The 23,206-nt window shown below is 41.3% G+C and overlaps 2 protein-coding genes across 6 annotated transcripts in view; one reads left to right on the top strand and one right to left on the bottom strand.

Annotated features, from left to right (window-relative positions):
• LOC147153651 (vascular endothelial growth factor C-like) overlaps positions 1–6,352 on the top strand; it is a 27,296-nt gene extending 20,944 nt beyond the window's left edge. For 4 of the 5 annotated variants that reach the window (XM_086033848.1, XM_086033863.1, XM_086033855.1 and 1 more), the window contains one exon: positions 1,568–6,352. In XM_086033848.1, the coding sequence (XP_085889974.1) occupies positions 1,568–1,679 (112 nt within the window). In that variant the 3' untranslated portion in view covers positions 1,680–6,352. The remainder of the gene's footprint in view (positions 1–1,567) is intronic. The other variant, XR_015087183.1, reaches the window with a different exon arrangement.
• The window catches only part of LOC147153650 (uncharacterized), a 22,865-nt gene continuing 2,959 nt past the window's right edge, over positions 3,301–23,206 (bottom strand). The window contains exons 2-10 of the mRNA XM_086033821.1: positions 21,698–21,843; positions 21,116–21,197; positions 18,768–18,903; positions 17,474–17,673; positions 17,187–17,323; positions 16,965–17,106; positions 16,565–16,846; positions 7,568–13,013; positions 3,301–4,086 (exon numbers count right to left, since the gene is read on the bottom strand). Of these exons, the coding sequence (XP_085889947.1) occupies positions 4,076–4,086; positions 7,568–13,013; positions 16,565–16,846; positions 16,965–17,106; positions 17,187–17,323; positions 17,474–17,673; positions 18,768–18,903; positions 21,116–21,197; positions 21,698–21,843 (6,582 nt within the window). The 3' untranslated portion in view covers positions 3,301–4,075. The remainder of the gene's footprint in view (positions 4,087–7,567; positions 13,014–16,564; positions 16,847–16,964; positions 17,107–17,186; positions 17,324–17,473; positions 17,674–18,767; positions 18,904–21,115; positions 21,198–21,697; positions 21,844–23,206) is intronic.

Raw genomic sequence — 23,206 nt, 5'->3', positions numbered from 1 at the left:
GCAGAGCACAGCAGCCATCAGGCCGCCGGGCAGCCGCAGAGATGGATGGAGTGACAGGACCGAAAGAAAAACATACAAGGGGACGGGAGCTGAGCCATGAGGGAGAGTTCAGATGTGCAAGTGATTTGTCACGGTGGACATTCTCAGGGGTTTTGTGAGAGAAGAAAGGACAACAAGAAAAAAAAAAAAAAAAAAAGAAGGATTTGTGACAAAAATTGTTTAACGTGAGTTTATAGTTGCGATTATGCATGGGATTAGGGTTGCAAAATCCTATGAATTTTGTCAATTACAATTTTTTTTAATGGAATTGATTGGAATTTGTTAATAAACCAGGAATTTATCAAATTGATGGCTGCCTCTTAACGAGGAACTTAGAAAATGTATTTTAGCAGAAACTTGACTAAGTCAAGATGATTTCATGCAGGTACAGTTATACCTTGACTTGCGAGTACCCCAACTCAGGAGTTTTGGAGTAACAAGGCTGATTTAAAATAAATAAAAATAAAAATGGTGCATTTAAGGAACGATGATGCCCTTTCATGTGGGAAAGGAGAGCAGTCTGTTTTGCATGGATGATGCTTATGACAAAAAATATGGTTCATGGGCAATTACACGGAATCCATGCGATTTGTGGTAACAGGAAATAAAAAGACTCTGTAAATACATAATCAAATTCATTGTTAAATACATTTTTTATTAAGAAAAGTTCTGCATATTGACCTGTGCAATCTGTATTTAATAATTACAATAAAAAAATGTTGACTACTGTAAACACTGAAAAAATATGAAATATAAACCCTCTAGAAATGTAGTTTTTATGCATTTATTACTCCTTATCCAAGCAATAACTTATTCTAAAAAAAAAAAAAAAAAAAGTAAGCTTGAAATCATGCTTTAGTTGTGACCCAAACACATCAACCCCTATGAAAAATGTGGAATATTCCCAGAGTTACACGGTCCAGAGAAAGTTGCATAATTCAGAGCCTCTGCAGGCCATGGGAAGGGCAAAAGTAATGTCACTCATTTATTTTTCTGAATGTCTTATACTTTAACCATGGCGTGGTTGAGTCCTGCTCCCTAATTTATTTTTTTTGGTGTCATGTTTATTTTTGAAAAAGTTTTCATTTCACCACTCTACTCTGCTTACTGTGAGCAGGCTAGTAGCATAAATGCCCCATGGCTAGTTTTCATGTATTTGCTAATTGCATGCTTAAAAACTCACTCCTTATACTTTCAGTCGTGCTACACAAATGAGGAACTTCAGCAGACAATGACATAGCGTAAAAAATGAACTTGTCCGAGATGTTAAGAGATTTATAGTTGGAAAAGACAATTTTAAGTTTATTTTGAGTGTTCATTTGGTGGAATTGTCCTTTGTATATATGCAGGAACCTACAGTAACTTCTATTACTACCTTACCCACAGTTGCCTTTTAAACTTTCCAATTCGTAATATTTCCCTTGAATTTCACATGAAAACCTACCACACGCTTTTCAACAATTTTCCACCCCTTGGGAAACCAGTTTGTGACTAATTGAATGTTTTCTCCTCTTCCACTTTCCCCTAGTTGCTACAGGTTGCCATGCAGGACCCCCAAACGCGCCTGCCTATCTGGCTTTTACTACAGCCACCAAGTCTGCCAGTGCATCCCCAACTATATGAAGCCCGAGTGGAATTAGCCAATCACAGAGGAACAGAGATGCCAACCGAGGACGCCGTTTAAACCTTGGGAAACTTGTGGCCTGACACTCCAAAAAGAGACCAGGAAGTGGAACAGAACAACAAATGAACAGTTATTGGATTACCTAATAATTATTCCAGGCACTAAAAACCTTTTGTCCCATGGGCGGATGCAGTAATAGATGAAGAAATTAGATATATGTGACTCACAGGTGTCCATGTGTGGGCTCTTGTCCAATCGCGCCTGGAGAAATGTCAGAAGGCCAGATTGGACCGATCTGCTTCCGGGCCATTTTTGATACCTGCTGCAACATGCTGGAGCAAGCACACTAACACTTTCCTTGAAATGGAAAGTGGAAGAAGATAATGACAGAGTAGACTAAAGATGAAATAAGCTCAAGGCAACTTTGCTGCTAGCTGTGAGGTGGAAGCGTTCGGCCGTGCAGAGATGTCGCAGCAGCATGAGTATGAACATGACACCAACATTCAATCTTTTCCAACTCAACGTTTGCATTCCTACCAGAGGGCACAGACTGTCCGTCTTGTAATTCCACAGCACACCCACTTAGTGTCATTTATTTTTTTTTTGTCATTCTCTTCAAAAAGACAAAACAGATTCTGCTGTAGGGCTGATCTAGAGTTTTTACTCTTAATTTAAATGATCCTAGTCAATATTAAAATGTATTTAATTTCTTTATATTTAAAATATTGGTCTTCTGTAGTTGTGAAATACTGTTTTTTTTTAAAAAGGATGTGTATCCAAACATTTTTTTTTTTTTTTAAATGTTCTATGCAGGCCGACTAGTTGAAACAAGGAATTCTGATTAGTACTATTGCAGTTGTGTCATATGAGTTAAGGAGCAAAATCCACCCGTTTTTAGCCATCTCAGGGGACGGCCATTTTGTCACTTGTATCGACTGGAAACGCCATCGCAGTTGCTCAGGGCTCAGGTAACGACCAATCACAGCTCACTTGTTTTCTGAAGCTGAGCCATGATTGGTCATTATCTGAGACCTGAGCAACTGTGATGTCATTTCAAGTCGGCAGAAGTGACAAAATGGCCGCCCCCCATGAGATGGCTAGATTTTGCTGCTTAACTCATATTCCAGAAATGCAATATTAATCAGAATGCCTTGTTTCAATTAGTGGGCCTGCATAGAACATATTGAAAAAAAAATGCTTGGGTTGACTTCCACATTAAGGCAAACTATTCCCCCAAAGTCAATGTTTTGATTGGTAATGCTGCCAACAGTGAAACAAGTAAAAGAATGAGTCCTAATATCTTAGGGCTCAAATCCAACTCTAGACAATAGAGCTTTAAAAAGAAAGAAAAAAAAGAACAAGTCTCAAGTGTTTCATATCACTTCCTGAAGTAACAACCCCCCCCCCATTAAATGATCTACTGAAAAATGTATGGACATTGTTTATCCAAATTAAAACATATTTGTATAATTAGGCAACACAAAGAGACCTGCAGAGACACGTAGATTGAGTGAGCCTCAGGCTACACCTGGCAATGCGGGCTCATCTAAACAACCTTTCACTGATTATAAAGGGAACAAAAGTCCAGAAATTCACTTAAAACTTAATGAGTGTGCAAGTAATAGAAGCAGAATGAATAACATGAAATAAGTTTTATTTTCTCCAAAAACAAATATAAACTGCGCTCCAGCAAACCCTGACATTAGCAATTGAAACTCTAATATTTACAATATAAAAAAATAAAATAAATAGAACCTGTTGCAGCTTCCTGCAAACAGTTAAAACTGTAGTTCTGCAATGTCTTATTCGTTGAAAGCAGCCAGAAAGACAAAAGGGCAATGTTTATAGCAGAGACAATGACGCATTATCTCTGAAATAACCTGGGCAGTGAGGTAAACCTGCAAACAAGAACTTAATTTAATAAGTTAGGGTAAGAAAGACTGCAGCAAATTGAGAAATTTGAATGCACGCTGACCCCTACTGGCCACAACAAAATTAGATCATGAGTGGTTGAAAATTAAAACTGCATTTCATTGTCCAATGTTAATAGTTAATAAGATTGAAGATTATGACAAGAGTGCAAAATGCAAAAAAAACAAGAAAAAAAACACCTTTTTTTTTTATGGCTTACTGATGGAGAAAGAGTATCCTTACGCAGTTCTGTCTGTGTGTCGAGTATAGTAGAAACTGGTGAAACAGAAAACTGTGGATCCAGGGCAGGCACTTCAGTACAAACTGTTCAGAAAAAACTGCCTGGGCTTCAGTAGGCCTCTAACTCACTGGATAGCTCCCAAATATCGCCATTGTGAGAGGTCCAGTAGACCTTGATCCACCCGCAGTCCCATACAGGTTCCACAGGCCAGTCAGTTCGGCATCCACAAGGTCCAATCGCTTGGACTCAAGTCAGGTACTTCAGCCATTCACTGCAACACAAAGACTACAAGTGACTCTGGTTCCGTTTAGCCACAATAGCAGAGAGAGACTCAGGACATTCCATTATGACGTCATACGTACTTCTGGGCAGTAAAAGCCTCATCTTCCACCAATGGAACCAACAGTAAAACTCTTCCAAGGCGGAGAGATTGAGATTGAGATTGGCCCGAGTGATGATTTTAGCCTTCTCTTTCGCCACAGTTTAAAAGAGTCAGTCGAAAGAAAGTTGTTACGCGAGGTAAATTGTTTTTGAAGGTAGATGGAACGTCGGCAGTAATTAACATTTCAACCATCAAATTGATTTAAAAATAGACATGATGGAAATTCAGACATAGTTATCATGATCATTGAAGGACTGGATGAATTTACTGTTACTCGGATTAATGGCACAGGCGTGCTCTTTTGACGCCAAAATGGATGGTGTGCTATAACAACTAGCCGTTATGTTTTGCTAAATTAATCAAACACAACCCAACCAAACATTTTACATACCTGCGAGGAACCTTCCACAAACCCGATAATTCGCATTAGAAGTGGCTACTGTGCCACCAGGCAGTCTTTGTGAACGTCTCTCTAATGTTGCAGCTATGCAATCTCTTTAAATGGCCTATATCATGCTATTTTAAAGCAACACTGTGTCTTGTGTCAGTTTTTGTTGGTTATTGCGGCGCCATGTGGTCAAAAGCGGTAGTGTTTTGACAAAAGTCAACCACATTTCCCATGCGTGCCAGCGCGTAGTGTCGTGAAATCCTGAGCTCTCGCTGGCCTGCAAGTTGGACTGAATTGCATTTCTATTTCCAGTGGCTGTGTGAAAGATGAAAAGCGATGAGGTAATGAATCTAATTTTGTTCAAACAATACTTTTGTTTCTTTGTTTGTATTGGTGCTTCTGCCATGACACCAGTAATAGCGCGTAGCCGTTCGAATCGACTTCCGTCCTTATAGCGAAAGGAGGAAGTGAGTATGCCGTAAAGCAATTCGGGACATTTGTATTTTTTTTTTTTGTATGTGCCAGGTTTGATCCCATCCTCCTCAAAGTTGCCTAGTTCCAGTAAAAAATGATACAGACCCCCCCCCCCCCCCCCCCGGGCATGACAAAGTCCCATTCAACTACTTGTAAGTCAATGTTTCATCAAGAGAGTTGTGACATTTGTTTATTAAGGTCGAATTCTTGCCCAGTGCTGCTTTAAGCCAGTTGCTACGTGCATCACCCACAACAAAGTCAAATAGTAATAAAGCTGAAAGAGCATATTGTGGAGCCTTACGTCCTTGATCCAGAGTCAAGTGGCAATCTTTATACAGCTTTAATGTACTATTCACCCATGCACATGGTAATGTGTGTAACAAAATGCCTGACCTGTCGTAATTGACAACAAAGCTAACATTTGTGTATTAATGCTAATATTATGTTATCATTTAGCTAGCGGGTTAATTTACTAAGATCTCTGGCCACTCCAGCCAGTTTGATTGTGGTAATTGCGCCAGTTTTAAGGTTTAATCTCCTGGCCAATCCACTTTTTGTACAGGCCAAGGTTCACAAGGCAGTCCTCTGAGAAATAACGATCATAGACATGCAGCTGCTGGATGGTCTTTCGCCGGGGAGGCCGGCGCCTCAGCCAGGGAGGCGGCTCTTAGCGCTTCTTTCACGGATACGCTTGTTGGGTGTCCTGCCTGGAGGTGGACTAAGAAAAAAATTGTAAAGAGCGGCGCTCCATCCGGGGAGGCCAGCGTCTCGGTCGGGAAGGCTGCTTGGAGCCCACCTTCATCGGACATGCATGTGCGGGCGAGTGCGCGGAGGTGGCCTTACAACAATTTCAAAGCAGCTGAGCTCCAGCAGGGGAGGCCAGGGCCTCGGCCAAGATGGCCGCTCATAGCAGGGACGGTACAGGGGCGGCTCATTCAATCTTACACTTTTAAGATTGAGGACACAATACTTTTCTTGGACACGGTGGAGCTGGTGCTTAGAGAGCAGGAGTGCTCAGAGATGGGTGAATGGAAGAAAACATAACTGGAAAAAGTGAATATTGCATGATAAAGGCTCTTTAAAACCAATTATTCAACCGTTTATCTCATTAACGAATCAAGTAATTGGATCAAACGTGATTTTGTTTTATTAAACGAAAAAACGTGCATGTAAGGGTGTATGCGCTATTTTTGTCCATTTTTGTCTCCGACACATAGCCCTTTCTTCTGTTTTTAGGAGTGAAATAATTTCAAACTTTGGACACTAACTGTTTTGTACGGACTCTTTCCTACTGGCTTTACCATCATTGCCAACAGTAACATTAGTCCATGGGGAAAAATTACCCCTGCGATGCTTCTTTGCAAGGATCAGATTTTTTTTTTTTTTTTTGTAGTCGACGCGATGGTGATGACAGTCGAGGCGACTTCAACTAATTGATCATTTCATTAATATATGTTTTTTTCAGTCATCAACTCGGTGTGCGTGCCTCCAAACACAAGCCAGCTGACTTGCTCTCCCGGCTCCTTGCCCTCATCCTCTGTTGCACAGACCCTACCCCCGACTCACTCATCCAATCACATTCAGATACCGGTCAGGACCATAACGCAACAGCTACTCACCACAGTATAAGATAAAAGCATATTATTTTTAAAAATTACAGGAGAAGGGAATGTTTTTCAGTAATGTATTGCAGTTGTGTTACAGGGACTGCTGCAAAAGTTTCAGAACATCCAACTGTCAGTGAGAGCCTGGAGGTGTCTGTGATTTGTGACTGGATGAGTTAGTCGGTGGCGGGGCCAGTGGAAGGAGGAGTGCGGGCCAAGTCTGTTGGAGCAAGGCGGACGGTTGAGAGAAACGCTAGTTGAATGCTTGCTTTAGCAACATTAACCGTTAACTTTTAGAATAGCAAAGGTTATTGATTAACCAGCGCTTGTCATCGTGTCATCTTCTAAGCAGATGCCACAGTATATTGTGTCTTTTCACTGCTACGGGAGGCCGTTTTGTGAATTCGCTGACGGCGGACATGATCATTTAGCAGGTGCCTTGTCAGATGGGCGCGCATAGCTTTAGTCGGTATTATAGTCTTGTATTTCATTAAAATATATAGCCACACGCTTGAGGCATCGCTGCTAACTTGCTTTGCAAACTCACCACCTGTTGATTTTAGCAAGGCGCACCGTGCCGTTGACACAATTAATCAAACAACCCCAAGCTAACACCGTCATTGGGGCGTAGTTAAATCGATACGTTGACGGCTTGGTTCAACCCTTTGTACTTCTCTGTACAACTATTTACAACATGCACGCTATTTATCCTCCTCACCTAGAAGTTCCGCTGGGTTTTTTTTTTCAAACACATTTTAAAACAATTACGTACAACTGATGGCGCAACGCGAAACAAGTTTTTGTCATCATTTCAGTTCGGGCCAGCGATAGTCACTCAATTCTTTCATCCGGAAGGACCCTTGCACCCATTATTTACCAATCGTTTCAAAGGGTCTCGACTCACCCTCGTCATCAGAGTCAAAGCCAAAGAGGTTGGAGCAGCGCTGGAGGTGACTCTGCAGCTCTTCTGCGCTGCTGAACGTCGTGAAGCAATTGGCACACCGTTGTCTCTGTGGCGCGGCAGTGACGAGTACCTCCTCAAACGAGGTGGACATGTCAGATGCCGCCTCCTTCCTTCTTTTAGGCATGGCGGTGAACTTCTCGTCAAGGTAGGCTGTGGGAGGCGCACGCATGTGCTTCTTTCCGTACTCGGCCAGTGTGTCTATGCACAGGGTGGATCTGTCGTACTCTTTCGCAAACATTGCTTTCAGCGAGTGACCGCGTCGGTCTTTGGCAGACTCAAGTGTTTTGTTGACGTGCACCTGCTCACCAACAACGTTGTCGACTTGTCCAGCCTTCACTTCACTGCCGTTTGAAGCTTCAATTTTAGACTCAGTTGCGACTTTAGCAGTACTTTGGTCCGGATGTCGTCTTTTCTTGCTCGTCTTTATTTCACGGTCTTTAATTCCCTTTTCGGTTTTGTTTCTCCTAACCTTCACACCCTTTGACTTAGGTTCATGTGCTGTGTGTTCAGCTTGAACGATTGATATTGTGGAACTGCCATCACTAGTCACATTTGAACGTTCTTCCTTTGACTCTCTCATCAAACTGGACATGACGGAACCAGAGCCATCACTTGTCACATTTGAAGGTTTTTTCTTGGGCTTTCTCTTCAGATTTGATGTGGTGGAACTGCAGCCATTTTTAGTTGTATCTGAAAGTTGTTCCTTGGACTTTCTCTTCAGATTTGACATGGTGGAACTGGAGCCATCACTAGGTGCATCGGAGAATTCTTTCTTGGACTTTCTCTTCAGATTTGACGTGGTGGAACTTGAGCCATCGCTAGTTGCATCTGAAGGTACTTTCATGGACTTTCTCCTCAGATCGGACATGGTGGAACTGGAGCCATCACTCATCACATTTGAAGTTTCTTCCTTGGACGTTCTCTTCAAAATAGATGTGGTGGGACTGGAGCCATTTCTAGTCGCATCTGAAGGTTCTTCCCTGGCTTCTGTCTCCAAATTGGATGTAGTTGAACTGGAGCCATCACTTGTCACATTTGAAGATTCTTCCATAGACTTTCTCTTTAAATTGTCTGTGGTGGAACCGGAGACATTACTCATTGCATCTGAAAGTTCTTCCACAGAGTTTCCCTTCAAATTGGACGTAGTGGAACTGGTGCCATCACTAGTCACATCTGAAGGTTCTTCCATGGACTTTCTCCTCAAATTGGCTGAGGTGGACCTGGAGACGTTACTTGTCACATTTTTATGTTCTCCCTTTGACTTTTTTCCCAAACTGGGGCAGATTGTAACATCAACTTTCTTTTTATCTCCAACCTTCCAATGAAGAGTTTTTTCCGATTTCTTCTTTTTAGCTAGAGTCTTTTTTATGTTCACTGCAGTGGCAGCAGGAATATGATCAGCAGGGCTACCTTTGCAGGGATGTGTTTTCGCTACCTTTTCATCAGCAGACGTCTGGCCTACATCAATAAATGTTGACTTTGCAGGCTCCCTTGAAGCTGCTGGCAATCCAAACCCGCTGCGGGGACTTTTTCTTAGCACAAGCCTTTTGTTCTTTGCCCTACTGGCTCCTAAAGACTCACTGTCTTTTGGAGCACAGCGCTTCCTCAAATTAAGCACTCTTAATTTAAGAGCATGGACAACTGAACTCCGAGATGCCGCAGTTAGAGGGGAGCCTCTGCCCAAGGACATTTTTTGTTCAACACTGCCCTTGGTGCTCTCACTCACAGTTTTTTTAGACTTTGATTTCTGGTGTAGCTTTTCAGTCATCTTGCCAGCATCATTGACTTGCTCATGCTTTTCTTTAATTTCTAACTTGTTACTAACCGTTGGAGACACTGTTGTCTGCGGAATGTCTGGGGTTTCGCTCTTTAGACTTTGACTGTTTTGGTCCTTAGTCGTGTTTTCGTCATGCGTTGCTTTTTTTGACTTTCGTGGACGGCCTCTTTTTTTAGGTAAGATTTGGTTGACATTGACCTGCTTTTTCTTGAATTTATGCCTCAATTTGCTCCTGCGTTTAATGATGGGTAATTCCAGACTTTTGGTAGCCACCGGAGTAGTCGCTGATGTTTGACCTTTTCTTAACCTCAGATTCAAGCTATGATTACTGGACTGTGTGGCGATGGTGTCCTTGTTGGAGAGATTCTTTAACACGTTTGAATGCTTGGACTCATTTCTAGCTTTCAGCTCTTCTTTCACCACGGATGTTTTTACACCAGGAGAAGGAACACTGACAATGCTTGCTGTCGTGTCATGAGATGAATGCCCCCTTAATTTACGAGTTGACTCGCTCGAAGTCTCTGTCATATCAGAGGTCACATCTTTCACCTGCATGCAGTTAGGTTCATCATCTGTCTGCAGAACCACAGTCTTTTCTGGCTTGGTGGGTTTGGAAGCATAGTGCTCTCTTTCATGAAGGTTCAGTGCCCAGAGACAAATAAAAAGTTTAGAACAACCAGGTAAGCAGCACACTGCCTGCAGTGGACTGTGTTTTCTGGCATGGCGTCTCATTTCATTTCCGGTTTTGAATCTGGCAGTGCAACCCAGATGAAGGCAAGGATGCCGAGGACTGAGCCGATGTCTTTCCACATGATGCTGAAAATGTTCAAAACTCCATAAAACCCTCATGCAAATGCTGCATTTGTTGTTTGCGACTTTTAATGACAGCTCTAAAGGTTTGATGTCACCGTAGTGATGCTCTAGAGCGTGGTAGAGGAGAGCAACACGGTTTTTAGAAAGGTCTGTAGACCAAGTGCATCCGTCTGCTGGACAGTCAACTTTTGCTATAGGCTCTCGCCTTTTTAACTGAATAAACTTCTTCCTGTCCTTAATTACATCATTCTTAAAACATTCAACGCGTTTCCTCTTCTGAACCGATGATGCAAAGGACTCACAAGATTTTGGCATTGTGTGATTCACATTGCGGTCACCTGCTTTGTCTTTAGTACTGTGTGTTGGAGGCATGTGGTTGTTTTCAGCTTTTGAGTTGGTCCGTTTCATTTGGTCAAATTGATCCTTTTTGCTAATGAGTCCATTTACTTTGCGTTCAGGAGATTTGCTGTCATTGTCCTCATTTTGCTTGTTTTTTTGTACAAACCGACTATCGACTGGCTTGTCATTTGATCGCAAATTTCTTGATTCTAATACTAAGAGTGCATCTGGATGACTAACAGATTTATTGCAGACAGACAACTTTCTCAGCTTCTTACTAATGTGAGAGCCAGACAGACTGTTGGGAACATCAGCTTTGGCAGAGGTCTTGGGTTGAGAGAAATCTTTGGTCTCTGACACACCAGTTTGTTGAGCTTTGTTACTGGCTAACTCCTTGCTTCTTTTGAGCTTCTCAATATGATCAGACAAGTGCATCATAGCCAAGAGGTCATCTTTGAATGTGGTCCCACAAAACATACACTCATCCTTACGGAAATGGAACATAGCGTGTATCACTACACGTCTGCCCTTGAAATCTTTCTGACAAAAGGTACAGCAGTACTCCAACTTGGATTCCTCTGTTTCTATTGTTTCATCGTCCTCAAAGTCATCATCACCATCATCATCCGCTGACCTTTCTTGGTCATTTCCTTGAATATTAGCAGTGGTTGATGGTTCTGGAACTGTATGACTGGATGTATTTGCAACATTGCTTTCATTTTGAAGCATGGATTCCTTGGAGTCGGTGTCTGTGGGTCGTTTGCAATTCTCCAAGTCTCGAGGAAGTTCAACAGGAGGAAACTGAGTGACCATGTCTGTTCCTAAGTTTGAAATGTCATCAATAGGCTTAGAATGTTCATATTGTGCATCCTCCGTAACGTCCTTGGCCTTCTCAATAGATGTTTTGTCATTTTCAGAATGAGAGAAAAATGGTTTGGGATCTTGTTCTTCATTTATGTTTACAGGCGCTTGTCTATCTTGGAGAGGCATGTGACCTGGAGAGTCAGAGCTTTGAATAGTTAATGTACTGGACACTGATGAGGTGTATTCAGAATCTTCTATTGTTCTACTATGTGTATTAAAGGTCTGAGGAAATTCAGTGGAATCTGTATTTGGCTGTTGTGTTACTTTCTCCACTGCGGGGCTTTGAGAAGCAAAAGTCACCTTCATCTCAACAGATGGTTCATCACTGAGTTCTGGGGATTTAACTGCGGTATGGACATTGTCTGTGTTTGGAGCGTGAGCAGTTTTACCTAAAATTTGACTTTCTGTTCCTTTTAATACAACTAATTTGTCAGAAGAAACCACTTTTTTATTCTCTGTGTTTTCTACGAGCTCTTTTGGTGAAGATTGTAAAACTGGGCATGGTGGTTCTGGATGTTCAGTTGCAACTGCAACCTCTGAGCTCAAACCAACCCTTGTCTCAGCATTAGGTTTCTCACAAAGCCCTCTCTGTGGTTCACTGGGGGGACTCCCATGCGCAGAAGAGCGTGTGATTGTTGATACGGATCCATGAATATTTGACCCGTTACCCTTTCCTTTGGGCCTGCGAGCATAACAGTGCAAGAGCTGAACAAGCATAGATGCATCCCTTGCTCTAAGGATGACCTCTTTTCCATGCAGCACCTTCACAGGATGGGAGGGGTCAGGAAGCTTTAGTGTTGGTTTATAAAAGAGCATTGGAGGACAGCCTTTTCTGTTGCAATCTTCAGTGAAAGTTCCCATCAGCTCATTGTCTGGTAGCGACAGCTCCAAAATTATTTGTGGAGCAGAGGCTGGCTCAACAGAGTCCGGTAGAAATCCTCTGTCATGCTTGGTGCAACAATTTTCCGCCACCTTGGGTGGTGTGCTGTTCTTGGGTTGACCATTTTCAGACTTCTTTAGGGTAGACGACTGATGGACCCTTCGATGTCTCAAACTACGTTTCCTAAGCTTCGACTCTTGTAGAGAACCAGAATCTTCCAGTAGCCATTTGGGTTTTTGAATCCTTCTTTTTGGAGGATTTTTTTCAGATAGTCGGGTAGCTCGTCTTAGCTGCCCAGACCCTATGTCATGTATCCTGTCAAGCTGCCAAAATGAACGCCTTAAAGGTTGAGATGATGCTCCCTTTGTATATCGTGACCTGTGGTTACCCTGTTTTTTAACAGCGTTGCTATCATTCAGTCCTGTTTTGCCTTGGCCCAACTTCGGTTTTTTGGGTGCCTCCCCAGAGCTAATTTCTTTATATCCGCCATCGTTATGATCAGGCTTTTTTAATGTTCCATTATCAGTACTTCCTGTTGATGTGCTATACACAAAAGGAAACTCTTTGGCACAGTAGTTTGGGACCCATGTTTCCTCCATGAGTTCTTCAAGGGAAGCGTCAACCACTTTCTCACTCATCAGTTTCAAACAATTGGTCCGCAAAGCAATGAGGTTCCAAAACTCTGGGTCAAAGTAAAGGTCCTTCTTCAAGATCTGCCAAAAAAACAAAACAAAAAAAAACATTGACACATTAATAAATTACACAGATAAAAATACTAGGGCCTGACCGATTAATCTGCCAATTACAGACCTTCTAACGTCCGCAAAAATCGTTGGCATATTGGCCGATGTTGGCCTATTGTTTATCCCTTTATGTACCCTAACAATTTACAATGATGTACACAGATAACCATAACCTCACATATTAGTACACAGAAACTATGTATATCATCATCACTTTGATCAGAGCTGAGCATTCCGGTTAGCCGACGGACCGGTCCATCTATCCGCTTATGACAGACGCCCATTTCGCAGGCGATAAATGGGAAATAAAATTGAAAAAAAAAAAGACGGATTAAGCATAAGCGGATTTTTGCCCGTCTATGTAATCGTCTGTAACCTGACATTTATGATTATTGTTTCTTTTGATGCAGGTAAGCTTGCTGTTTGATTCTTGTATTTTACATCAGGCATGTTTTTGGTCAGCTAATGGGTCCTAATAGCGTGCCGCGCGACTGCTATTTTTAGCCGTGTGATGTCACGTTGAGCAGTAAAGGGTCAACATAGACTGTAGACAAGTATAGATGCGCACTCGCAGATGACTCCTGTCAGTGCTGCTTCTCAAAAAGAAACATGTTGAGTATACACTGCTGCTATGGAACTTGCAGAAACGACCGTCTACATATGAAGGATGTATTCTTTATTCGTTTCCTGGAATCAAACACTCAGAGGGATAAATGTGAATGATGGGTCAACTTGTGCAGACGTCCAAACGACCAGTTTAACGCCAGCAAGGTGAAGCCTTTTACTTTCATATGTAGTAAAATATGGGGGCCATATGGTGTTACAGTTGACAATCCGGCCAATCCCTTGCCAGCCACTGCTTGCATCGAAGAGGTAAGCCATTTCAAACATTCTTTTTTGCTTGCCGTTTGGTTCTACTCTTCCTGCCTGATGTCAATGAATGACGAGGAAAAATGTAAAGCCAGACTGTTTTGTACAAATGAGGTGCTCGGGGAAAAATGTAAAGCCAGACTGTTTTGTACAAATGAGGTGCTCCAAAGAACTCCCACAAATTCCCATACACTCCTTACTCGCCGCAACAGTGCATACATAATCTGTTCGACTACAACGTGTTTTTTTGGGGGGGTTGGTCACGGAAGCGCATTTAAAATGATAAGACGGACGGACCGACCGATAGGCGATTACCATTTGGTCCAGCTGGACAAAATGGCGGATAAACTGACAGCGGAAGGGTACCCCGGCTGTAGGCGGAAGGCGATAAACGGACCACAAATTTTTAGTAAAATGCCCAGCTCTGACTTTGATTCCCTCATAATGTGACCATATGCTTGGGTGAGTATTGCAACTCGTGGAGGAAATGACAGGATGTTATTTTACACACAAACTAAAGTCACGGTTTGTTTGAAAAAAATAAATTATAAAATTAATCATAGTACAACATAAATCGTTTGAAAAAAATTAATTATAAAATTAAACATAGTGCAACATAAATCAACTAATCAACAGTTAAATAAGACACACATTCAACAAACTACTGGTAACACAAAAGAGATTGTCCTTTTCAAAAATTAAATGTATTCCGCCATGCATTGCATTCTGGGAAACAAGTGGCTTTACCGGCATTACTGTATGTATGAATGAAAACCAAAGTATTAACGATACATCTATTGATAATACACACTTTGGCGTTGACAAAAAAAAAAGGTTCATGAAAACTGGTTGAGAAACGAGCATTTTATGACTTATTTTCAATGCACATGCATTGACTTTGATGGGAACGTGGCATCGGCATATCACGGCAGTTGTAGCGTGTGTTCTTTTATAACAAGGTAATTGACGTGATAGAAAATGGGCCACATTAGAATGTAGCTTTGTTAACTAGTGACCACCGCAGCATAAAGCCATCGATTAACCGCAAAGAGTTTCACACTGTCTGGGGCTATACTGGACATTGGTGTTTGGTCGGTGTGGTATTCTCAACAAGCAGTCTTCAATTTCGTTTTTTAGCCACTTTAATAACAGCTCAGCACAAAGTGCTACACAGTATTCATTTTAAATGACGCCAGATTTTGTCGTCTTTTTTCGAAGTCATGTATGTCATTATGTGGTGCCCCCCAGTGTTCATAGTATGTTAAAATATCACATTAATTGCTGGAAATTCCTTGGAAGAAAGCCATGATTTACTACCTTTCATAACAAATTCAGACATTACTCTGACAAACAAAAGGCTTTGAAAACAATATCTTGCACTGATTTAAATGTACCGTATTTTCGGGACTATAAGCCATTTTTCCTAGATTTTGATCCATGCGGCTTATAGTCCGGTGCGGCGATTCTGTGGATTTTTCTTCCACCGCTCGGGGCGCTCTAACCGGAATGACAGTACAATTCAATACAATACATTTCCCATTAACTGGATGTGACTGCAGGTGGAGGAGTTCAACAGGAGAGGGCGCCATAGACTAGATTATTGCATTAGGTGCTGTAATGCTTTGATTTTATGTTTTCCTAGAGGTCCCTGAAGTGCACATGAATGTGATTGGCTGATGCTACGTCTGTTCTGTTGTTTCGATGTGAAATGCTATTGTTGATTTAGCACGTCTTGTGTTAGATTGGCTGACTTTATTAACATAAAACAAGATAGGTGCATATGTAGAATGTAGTAGAACAATAGATGGTGGAGTCTGGTGGACATTAGCTGACAAACTGGAGTGGCAGTCGGCAATGAAATGAAGATAAGTACTGTTTATTTTCCCTTGCTTCTCTTCTGTTTTAATCAGCAACGTTGCTGCAGTGTTAAAAGGCACTGTTAGGAAAGAATGTGCTAAGGTACATACATGTACATTTACAGTTCATAATCGTTCTGTAAATGCAGTAAATATAAAAAGTTTTCAACATAGATGGGTGCGGCTTATATAAAGGTACGGCTTATTTAAGGTTTTTTCCAAAATGTTCAAAAAAAATAGAGTGGGTGCGGCTTATATAACGGTGCGGCTTATATCCCGAGAAATGCGGTATTTATATACGCCCTCATTCCACTAGCATGGTGCAGCATTACCTTGTTCCATCTTTGTTTATTTTTTCCTCCTTTTTATTTTCCTTTCCTCCTGTACTTGTTCATCTTTACCTTGAATGATTGTTCTATTTTTACTGATTTGTTATACTTGACCGTTAGGTTTGATGAATGTTAAAGAAAAAAAATACAGAAACCACATATGAATAAAACGGTGCTTTTAACAAGATGACAAACTTGTGTTGCTAAAAATCTGGTAACTTGGTGTGGCAAACCCTGACTAAAATGGAATAAGCCGATACAAAATATGTATTGTATAAACAAAAGGAAACAAGATGATAGAAAATTGCTATTCATTTCATTTCAATGTATGTGATTAATGTAATTTTTAAGGAAAAGTACTATAGAGAGCAAAAAAGTTATTTTATGCATTACATAAATGTTTTAATTAATCTGTCGATTAAACGTTGGGCCCTAATAAATACTGTGTATGGAGATAGTGCTTTACCTGCAGTGTTTCAAATCGGATTTGATTTCTGATGGGACTGTGCTCGGCATGGTAGTCCTGGTCTGGGAGCATATACAGCAAAAACACCGTCTTGTAGGCTCCCACGGTGCGTTCCAAGAAGAAGACGAGGAGGGCACACGCCCGACACACTTCCAGATCGTTGGGCAGCAGGCCAGCAATAGTTTTATAGATCAGCGACTTGGTGATAATGTCACAAGGGAGACGAGATTTCAAGGCATCTGCACAAAGCTCCACACAAAACTGGACCCCGTCTTCACCCAGCTAGCAAGACAAGAAACAGAAAGGGCTGTAAATAATGTAAAATAATCAGATGCATGAGAGGATCTCAACTTGAGATTGGGATGGATAGCCAACTCATTTTTATCTCTACTATTCTCACCTCTTCTATCACAACTCTGACAAACGGGAAGACTGAGTTGACATTGGTGGCAGACAGCATTAGCCGACGGCTTTCCTCAAGAAAAGCTTGTTTGGAAGTATTCAGACGATTGTGAAGTTTTCCCCAGACAAAAACAAGCTCCCTGCGCAGGGGCACAAGGGGGAATTGTTTGTACAACATCATAACATGAAAAGAATTTGAATTAAATGTATATTTACCCACCATAAGTAGTACATGTCTCCTCTGCAGAGTTGTTGGGAGAGGAACACCTGACACAGGGCTAAAAGCAGTTCGTTTGTTTCCTCGTACTCTAAACTGCAGATGATGTGCACTGCATCTTTACCGGTGAGGTCAGCAACCTGAAAGAAACATTTCAGGTTAGGACTGAAACACAAAATAATCAAGGTACTGTGGTACAGCTAAATGGTAACAGAGAGACAGGCATTAACTGCCAACTGCCCGCCTCCTTTCCACATTAACTGCCAACTGCCCGCCTCCTTTCCACCTACCTCTTCAAGCAGCTGATAGTATTGTGTCTTGTAAAGCCATGTGAGGTAGACCTGGAGGAAGAACAAGTGTTTCCCTGCTGTTGGATGACGAATACAACACTTAGCCAGGGCTAAAGCCTCACTGACGCGCTCACAGGATATAAGGTAGCGCACCCGTAGCTCCAAGAACACTGGCAACTCAGAGCTGAGGAACCTGTCCACTGAGAAAAAGCAAAATCACAAAGTTTCCCAGTTATATATACGCCAATTAACCAGCGACATTTACGGTTAGCAACACGGTTCGGTACGTACCTCGGTATGGGGGTCACGGTTCGGTACAGCAATAAGTCTCAAATGCATAAGACTAGGTTTTTTTTAAATTTTTTAAATTTAGTTTAACCGAGAGCAAGTTACAATTCAATTTGCTATAAAGCAAAAAACCTTCCCTGTTATAAAAGTACAAAATAGGATAAAAACGCATTAGGGTTGTTCATAAATAATAATAAAAAAAATAAAAAGATTAAAAACAGGAAAACACCTCTTCTTGTATGGATAGAAAGAGATTGCAGATAAAGTCAGGTAGCACTTGCCAACTAGTAACTTTTAACTTCATTTTAAGAGTTGCGGCGCAGCAGAAGACAGCTCATGCTCCACCACGGCTCTTGTTCTATTGTATATGCTAATATGCGCCCGGGATGGAACATTGTAACGGGGCTCCAGCACATTTAATAAACGTCTGAAGCCCGGCTCCTCGACTAAAGTATATGGGCGCATCGATGTTGCTATATATATACCGTATATTTATATATGCCGTTTGCTTCAGTAATTACAAATATCCTTGGCTGTCTGCTTTCACATCTCCAGGCTGCTTAAAAGTAGCAGGGATAAGTTGTTGGTGATGAGCGGCTTTCTTTTTTCGACCCCCGGTAGCGGTATCGGGGTGATGCCGTCTTACATGTGTAGAAGTGTTACCTGCAACATACCGCACAAAGGTGGAACAACGCCGACACAGTTCTTTAACATTTGTTTTTATCTATTTCTTCTCCGAACAACAAATGTGGTGGTCGCTTGGTCTCAGGCGTTTACTCCCCCCCCCCCCCCTCCCCATCAGACGTATCCGTCATGTGACTGCGTGCACCGAACCGTGAAGTCCGTACCGAGACGGTACGAATACAAAAACCGATACACCCCTAAAATAAAATAAAATAAATATATATATATATATATAATGTGCATTTTGTATCAGCAAAATGAGATTTCAATAAACACGAGGAAAGCAAACTGGAGTAATGATATGCCAACAAATATCACTTACCTTCATTCTGAGGTAAACTGGATTCGCTGAGAATTTTCTTTAAGGTTGTACTGGCCCATGCTCCTCCTGCCCGAAGCAAAGGCTCAACCTGAAGTAAGTGAACATTCTGATACCTTGAAAGGGCAAAATGACATTCCTAAAAGAAAATAAAAAAAGACAGGACAGGTTAATAAAGGGCAAAATGAAATTCCTAAAATAAAAAATAAAAAGACAGGACAGGTTAATAAAGGGCAAAATTAAATTCCTAAAATAAAAAATAAAAAGACAGGACAGGTTAATAATGTTTTTTCTATTAACTGTCTATAGCGTGTACAGTGTTACGAAAACAGAGATGAGATAAAGTTGACATTCATAACACTTCAATCCCATACAGTAAGATATAAACACACAACTCCAATAGTATTGGAACAGTGACGCCTAATCCATTATTTTTTTGCTGTAGAGTGAATGGATGAGTTTGACAAAAGATGAGCTGAAGACAAGTGATCAACATCTCGGCTTTCATTTCCATTTAACAAAACCCCACAGTGGTGACTGAGATTTAAAACTGACAAAAGAAATGACAGAAAATTCACTTGTAATGAAAACCAGGCATTGCTTAGGTTGCGGTTCAACAGAATTATCTTGAAAAACAATCTTTGTATCACACATTCATCAAACTTTCCCCACCCTGTAATGTGGTGCATCATTCACTAGCGTCGAGCGGAATTCTCATACCACCAAAAACCAGGGTTTTTCCTACATTCAAAATTCAGAGGCGGCCAACTCCAGCCACAACGATTGATATTGCACAACACAGTGCGATTGATGTCCCTCTGCGGCAACTACATATTTTAAATACAGTTGCCGCGTTCCCCACTATGGAGTCGCTATATCAGGCCTGGCCAACCCGCGGCTCTTCTCACGGTTTTATGCGGCTCTTTAAAGCTCTTTTCGCTCTGAACTTGCAGTGCACCATTGTCAATCCCATTCATGTTTATGTGGTGAGGGGTGGCACCACAGAAATGAGCGTTTCTGGGCGGCGCTGTGCGTACTCGGCCATCTGTCATGACGTCGTCGGCGGCGACGGCAAATCCCCTCGGATTGAAACATTCTACTTTATGGCGGCGCCGTCGTGACTTCAGAAAGCGTTTCCAACAGGAGAGGGGCTGTCAAGCGATTTACTGCTATTTTGGCAGACTTCTCTTCTCTAGTCACGGCATGGGGACAATGGAGGAAGCTTGGATGAATCAAGTGCATTTACTGTATTAATAATGAAAATTACATCTTGTCTCCTCCTGACTTTCCTTTTTTAACTCCTTCACTGCCATTGACGAATTTACACGTCTTTCCACCGTCCAGCCATTCAATCCCGGGAATTTATTTATATAATTTTTAAACATTAGTGTAAAAGAGGGTCTGAAAATATCTGGCAGTGAATGAGTTCAAATGAGCAAAGCCTGGGCTTTCTTTTGTAACAATGAAAGATACATTTTGTAAATCAGAAGGAAAAGCCTCACTTTTTACTTCCTGGTCGGCCGCTACGTCAGCACTTCCAAATATGGGCTCGTTGTTGCGCGTCTTATAAAGGGCTTGTCTGAACGTGGCAATTGAACAGATTACATTCGGCAAGCGAGGTACGAGCTATTGTGCATCTAACGCATGCACTTTGACGTAAATGAGATGAAGGGGAAAAAACATTGACACACAAATGGTGACAAGTCCTTTTGTTCACAATTTTGCCAACAGTAGATTGTGACCCCTTTCACTTCTGGAGGTTGTTGTTGATGTCAGTAAGAGATGTGTTTGGTCTTTGTTGACTGCTCTCAAAAGTTTCTGTCGTCAACTTGTGTCATTTTCCATGTTCACCATTGCTTGTTTTTGCTTGAGGATATGCAATTGTAATTTTGCAAAGTCTGCACTCTTCCCTCAAATGAAATATCTGTTACATTAAAAAGGCTTCAAGTTTGACTTTGTTTTCTGTTGCTTTTTCTTTTCACCTTACCTGTGTGTAGTCTATCACTATTATAGCACTGCTCTTTCACACCCTCTTGTCTCTCCCTTGCACAAGTGTGTGTGCTCATTATGCTATGTGTTTGTAACCTTCCATATCAGCCTTATGTTTCATGTAGACACACACGTCACCACACATCAGAACCAATGATGTGCTGCTTTAACAGAAAAAGAAAACCAAATCGGCTCCTGTTGCTCTGTTCGGAAAGATAAATCCAAAAACCATACCTGTCTCAATCATCTGATCTCAAACCAAAATGTTTTCAGTATACAGCAAACAGTGGAACTGTCTTTTTGAAAGGTGTGCATGTTGACATTTCAGTCTGAAATACTCACATACAGGAAAGACTATTCACCTGGAATTTAACAGAGAAGTGTTTCAATGGCTCTTCGTGGAAATCTTGCTCTTCAAAGAAAAGCAGCAACTCAAAAACACTCCTGTGGGGAAGATCAAAGAAAAAATTGATGGATCAAGAAAAAGCAAATCAAGAATTTCTACATTTTGAATGAATGAGTATATAATCATATAGTGGAATCGCTAAAGTTGAAAATGCCTGAAATTGTACAATACAAATTAGCTTGCCCATGGTCTACTGTTGTCATTGGGTCAGAGTGTTTTGTCATTTGTGGTTAACACTTAAGAATCTGTATTGTAACGTCTTCCAAAGACACGACGTCAGACGTAGCTTAGTGTGAACAAAGTATTTTATTTGTGTTTTTTCGTTTGTTTGATTGTAGTTGTAAATTGTAACATTTTTGGGACCCCGAAATATTACATTAAAATTCATTTTGCGAGCCTCCATTTGTTACTGTACACCACCTGAGAGGTTCCTGTGCAACATCTTCAGGTGGGAAGGCAAAGTCCGCATTGGGACAATGGAACGGACACAGGTTTATATGTAAAGAAAGGCATCCTGTTTCAGGACGCCCATACTTACAAGGCCAAACTACTGAGCGTGTGAAGCAAATGATCACATCTTGATGTGAAGGAGGATGAGACCCGAGTGAAGTGGCACAGGGCTGCCTCAAGGATCCTGAGGCGAGGGAGTGGTGCCCGCCAGCGAGAGGCGTACTCTTCCACCAGCTGCATGCACATACAGAGGAAAACAGCGCTTGTCATACAGGAGCAGATTTGTATCGAGGTCCTTCGGTGGCCTGCGCGCCTGATGATGACATCACTATTTTAATATATTTCTGGAATATATTTCTTTGACTCTGTTTGTCACCCCTTGGCTGGTTTATTTGGATGTTCCGAGTTACCAAATAAAAGAAAATGACAAAGTGCATTATTGCTACATTGGCGAGGATCTTCCTTTGGTGGCCTGGCGCCTACCGAAGAAGTCACACGATCGAAACGGGAATATTTCCTGACTTTGGGAATCAGATTGTGGCAATGGTTATTCAAAAGGATATTATTAAGACATATTTAATATTTTATAAATACTACCTTGCACCCTAAGTCAAACACAACATTGTTGCCAGTTCGTCAGGAGAAACGTGAATGTTCTGCTGCTGTCGTTTCACGAGATGGGCAGCAGCTTCTTCTCGAGGCAAAAGGGGAAGTGGCGTAGGAGCTGCGTCGCCAATGTAGCAGCAATGCACTTTTTATTTATATTTTTCTAAATGTTGTACCTCAGAATATCCAAATACAACAGCTTGGGGTTGACAAACACAGAAGCAGACAAATATTTAAAAAAAAAATATGTCATAAAGCATGACATCATCAGCAGGCGTGGAGGCCACCAAAGGACCCAGATAGAATCTTGCAGCCAATCACATATGGTACCGACACCGTCCCTAATTGTCTTTTAAGATGTTGGGAGTTTACTAGGGGTGTAACGGTACACTAAAATCAAATTTCGGTTCGATTTCTTGAAACTTCAGTTCGGTATATTTTTGGTACAAAAAAACAGATTTAAAAAAAACAACAACTTTAATTGGAAAGATGACAAGTAAACAGTACATTTTTATTTCGAAAAAATAAATAAAAGTGAACCATTCAGGTAATCTAAGAAACTACACCAGAATAAAAAATACACTAACAATAAAGAGCTCTTAATTTTGTAAACTATTTAGACACTGAAATCTTTCAACACTCAGCAGCAACAACCTATGACACATCTAAGTATTCGAGTTAAAGACAAGTTGTCATTACAGTGCATGTACAGTATACACATTTTGTGATAAAAAAAATACAAACACAGTTACAATTATTGCTAACTATATTAAAACTCTTTTTATAATGAAAAAAATACAGGAACTAAATCGAGAAGACGGCTGTCTTGTTTTGTGATAATAAAGTCAGTTTAAAGGAGGAACACGCGACGTGCTGATAACTGTACTGCGTCTCACTCTCATAGAAGAACAGGGCATAACACTGATGAGCCAATCACATTCATGTGCACTACAGGGATCACTCGGAAAACAAACTCTAAGAATATAAAGAT

This window comes from Filicampus tigris, chromosome 1, assembly GCF_054856515.1.
Source record: "Filicampus tigris isolate MCC_2025a chromosome 1, RoL_Ftig_1.0, whole genome shotgun sequence".
NCBI classification, from domain to species: Eukaryota; Metazoa; Chordata; class Actinopteri; order Syngnathiformes; family Syngnathidae; genus Filicampus; species Filicampus tigris.
Note: the sequence above shows the minus strand (reverse complement) of the source record. Positions and strands in the feature narration are given on the sequence as shown.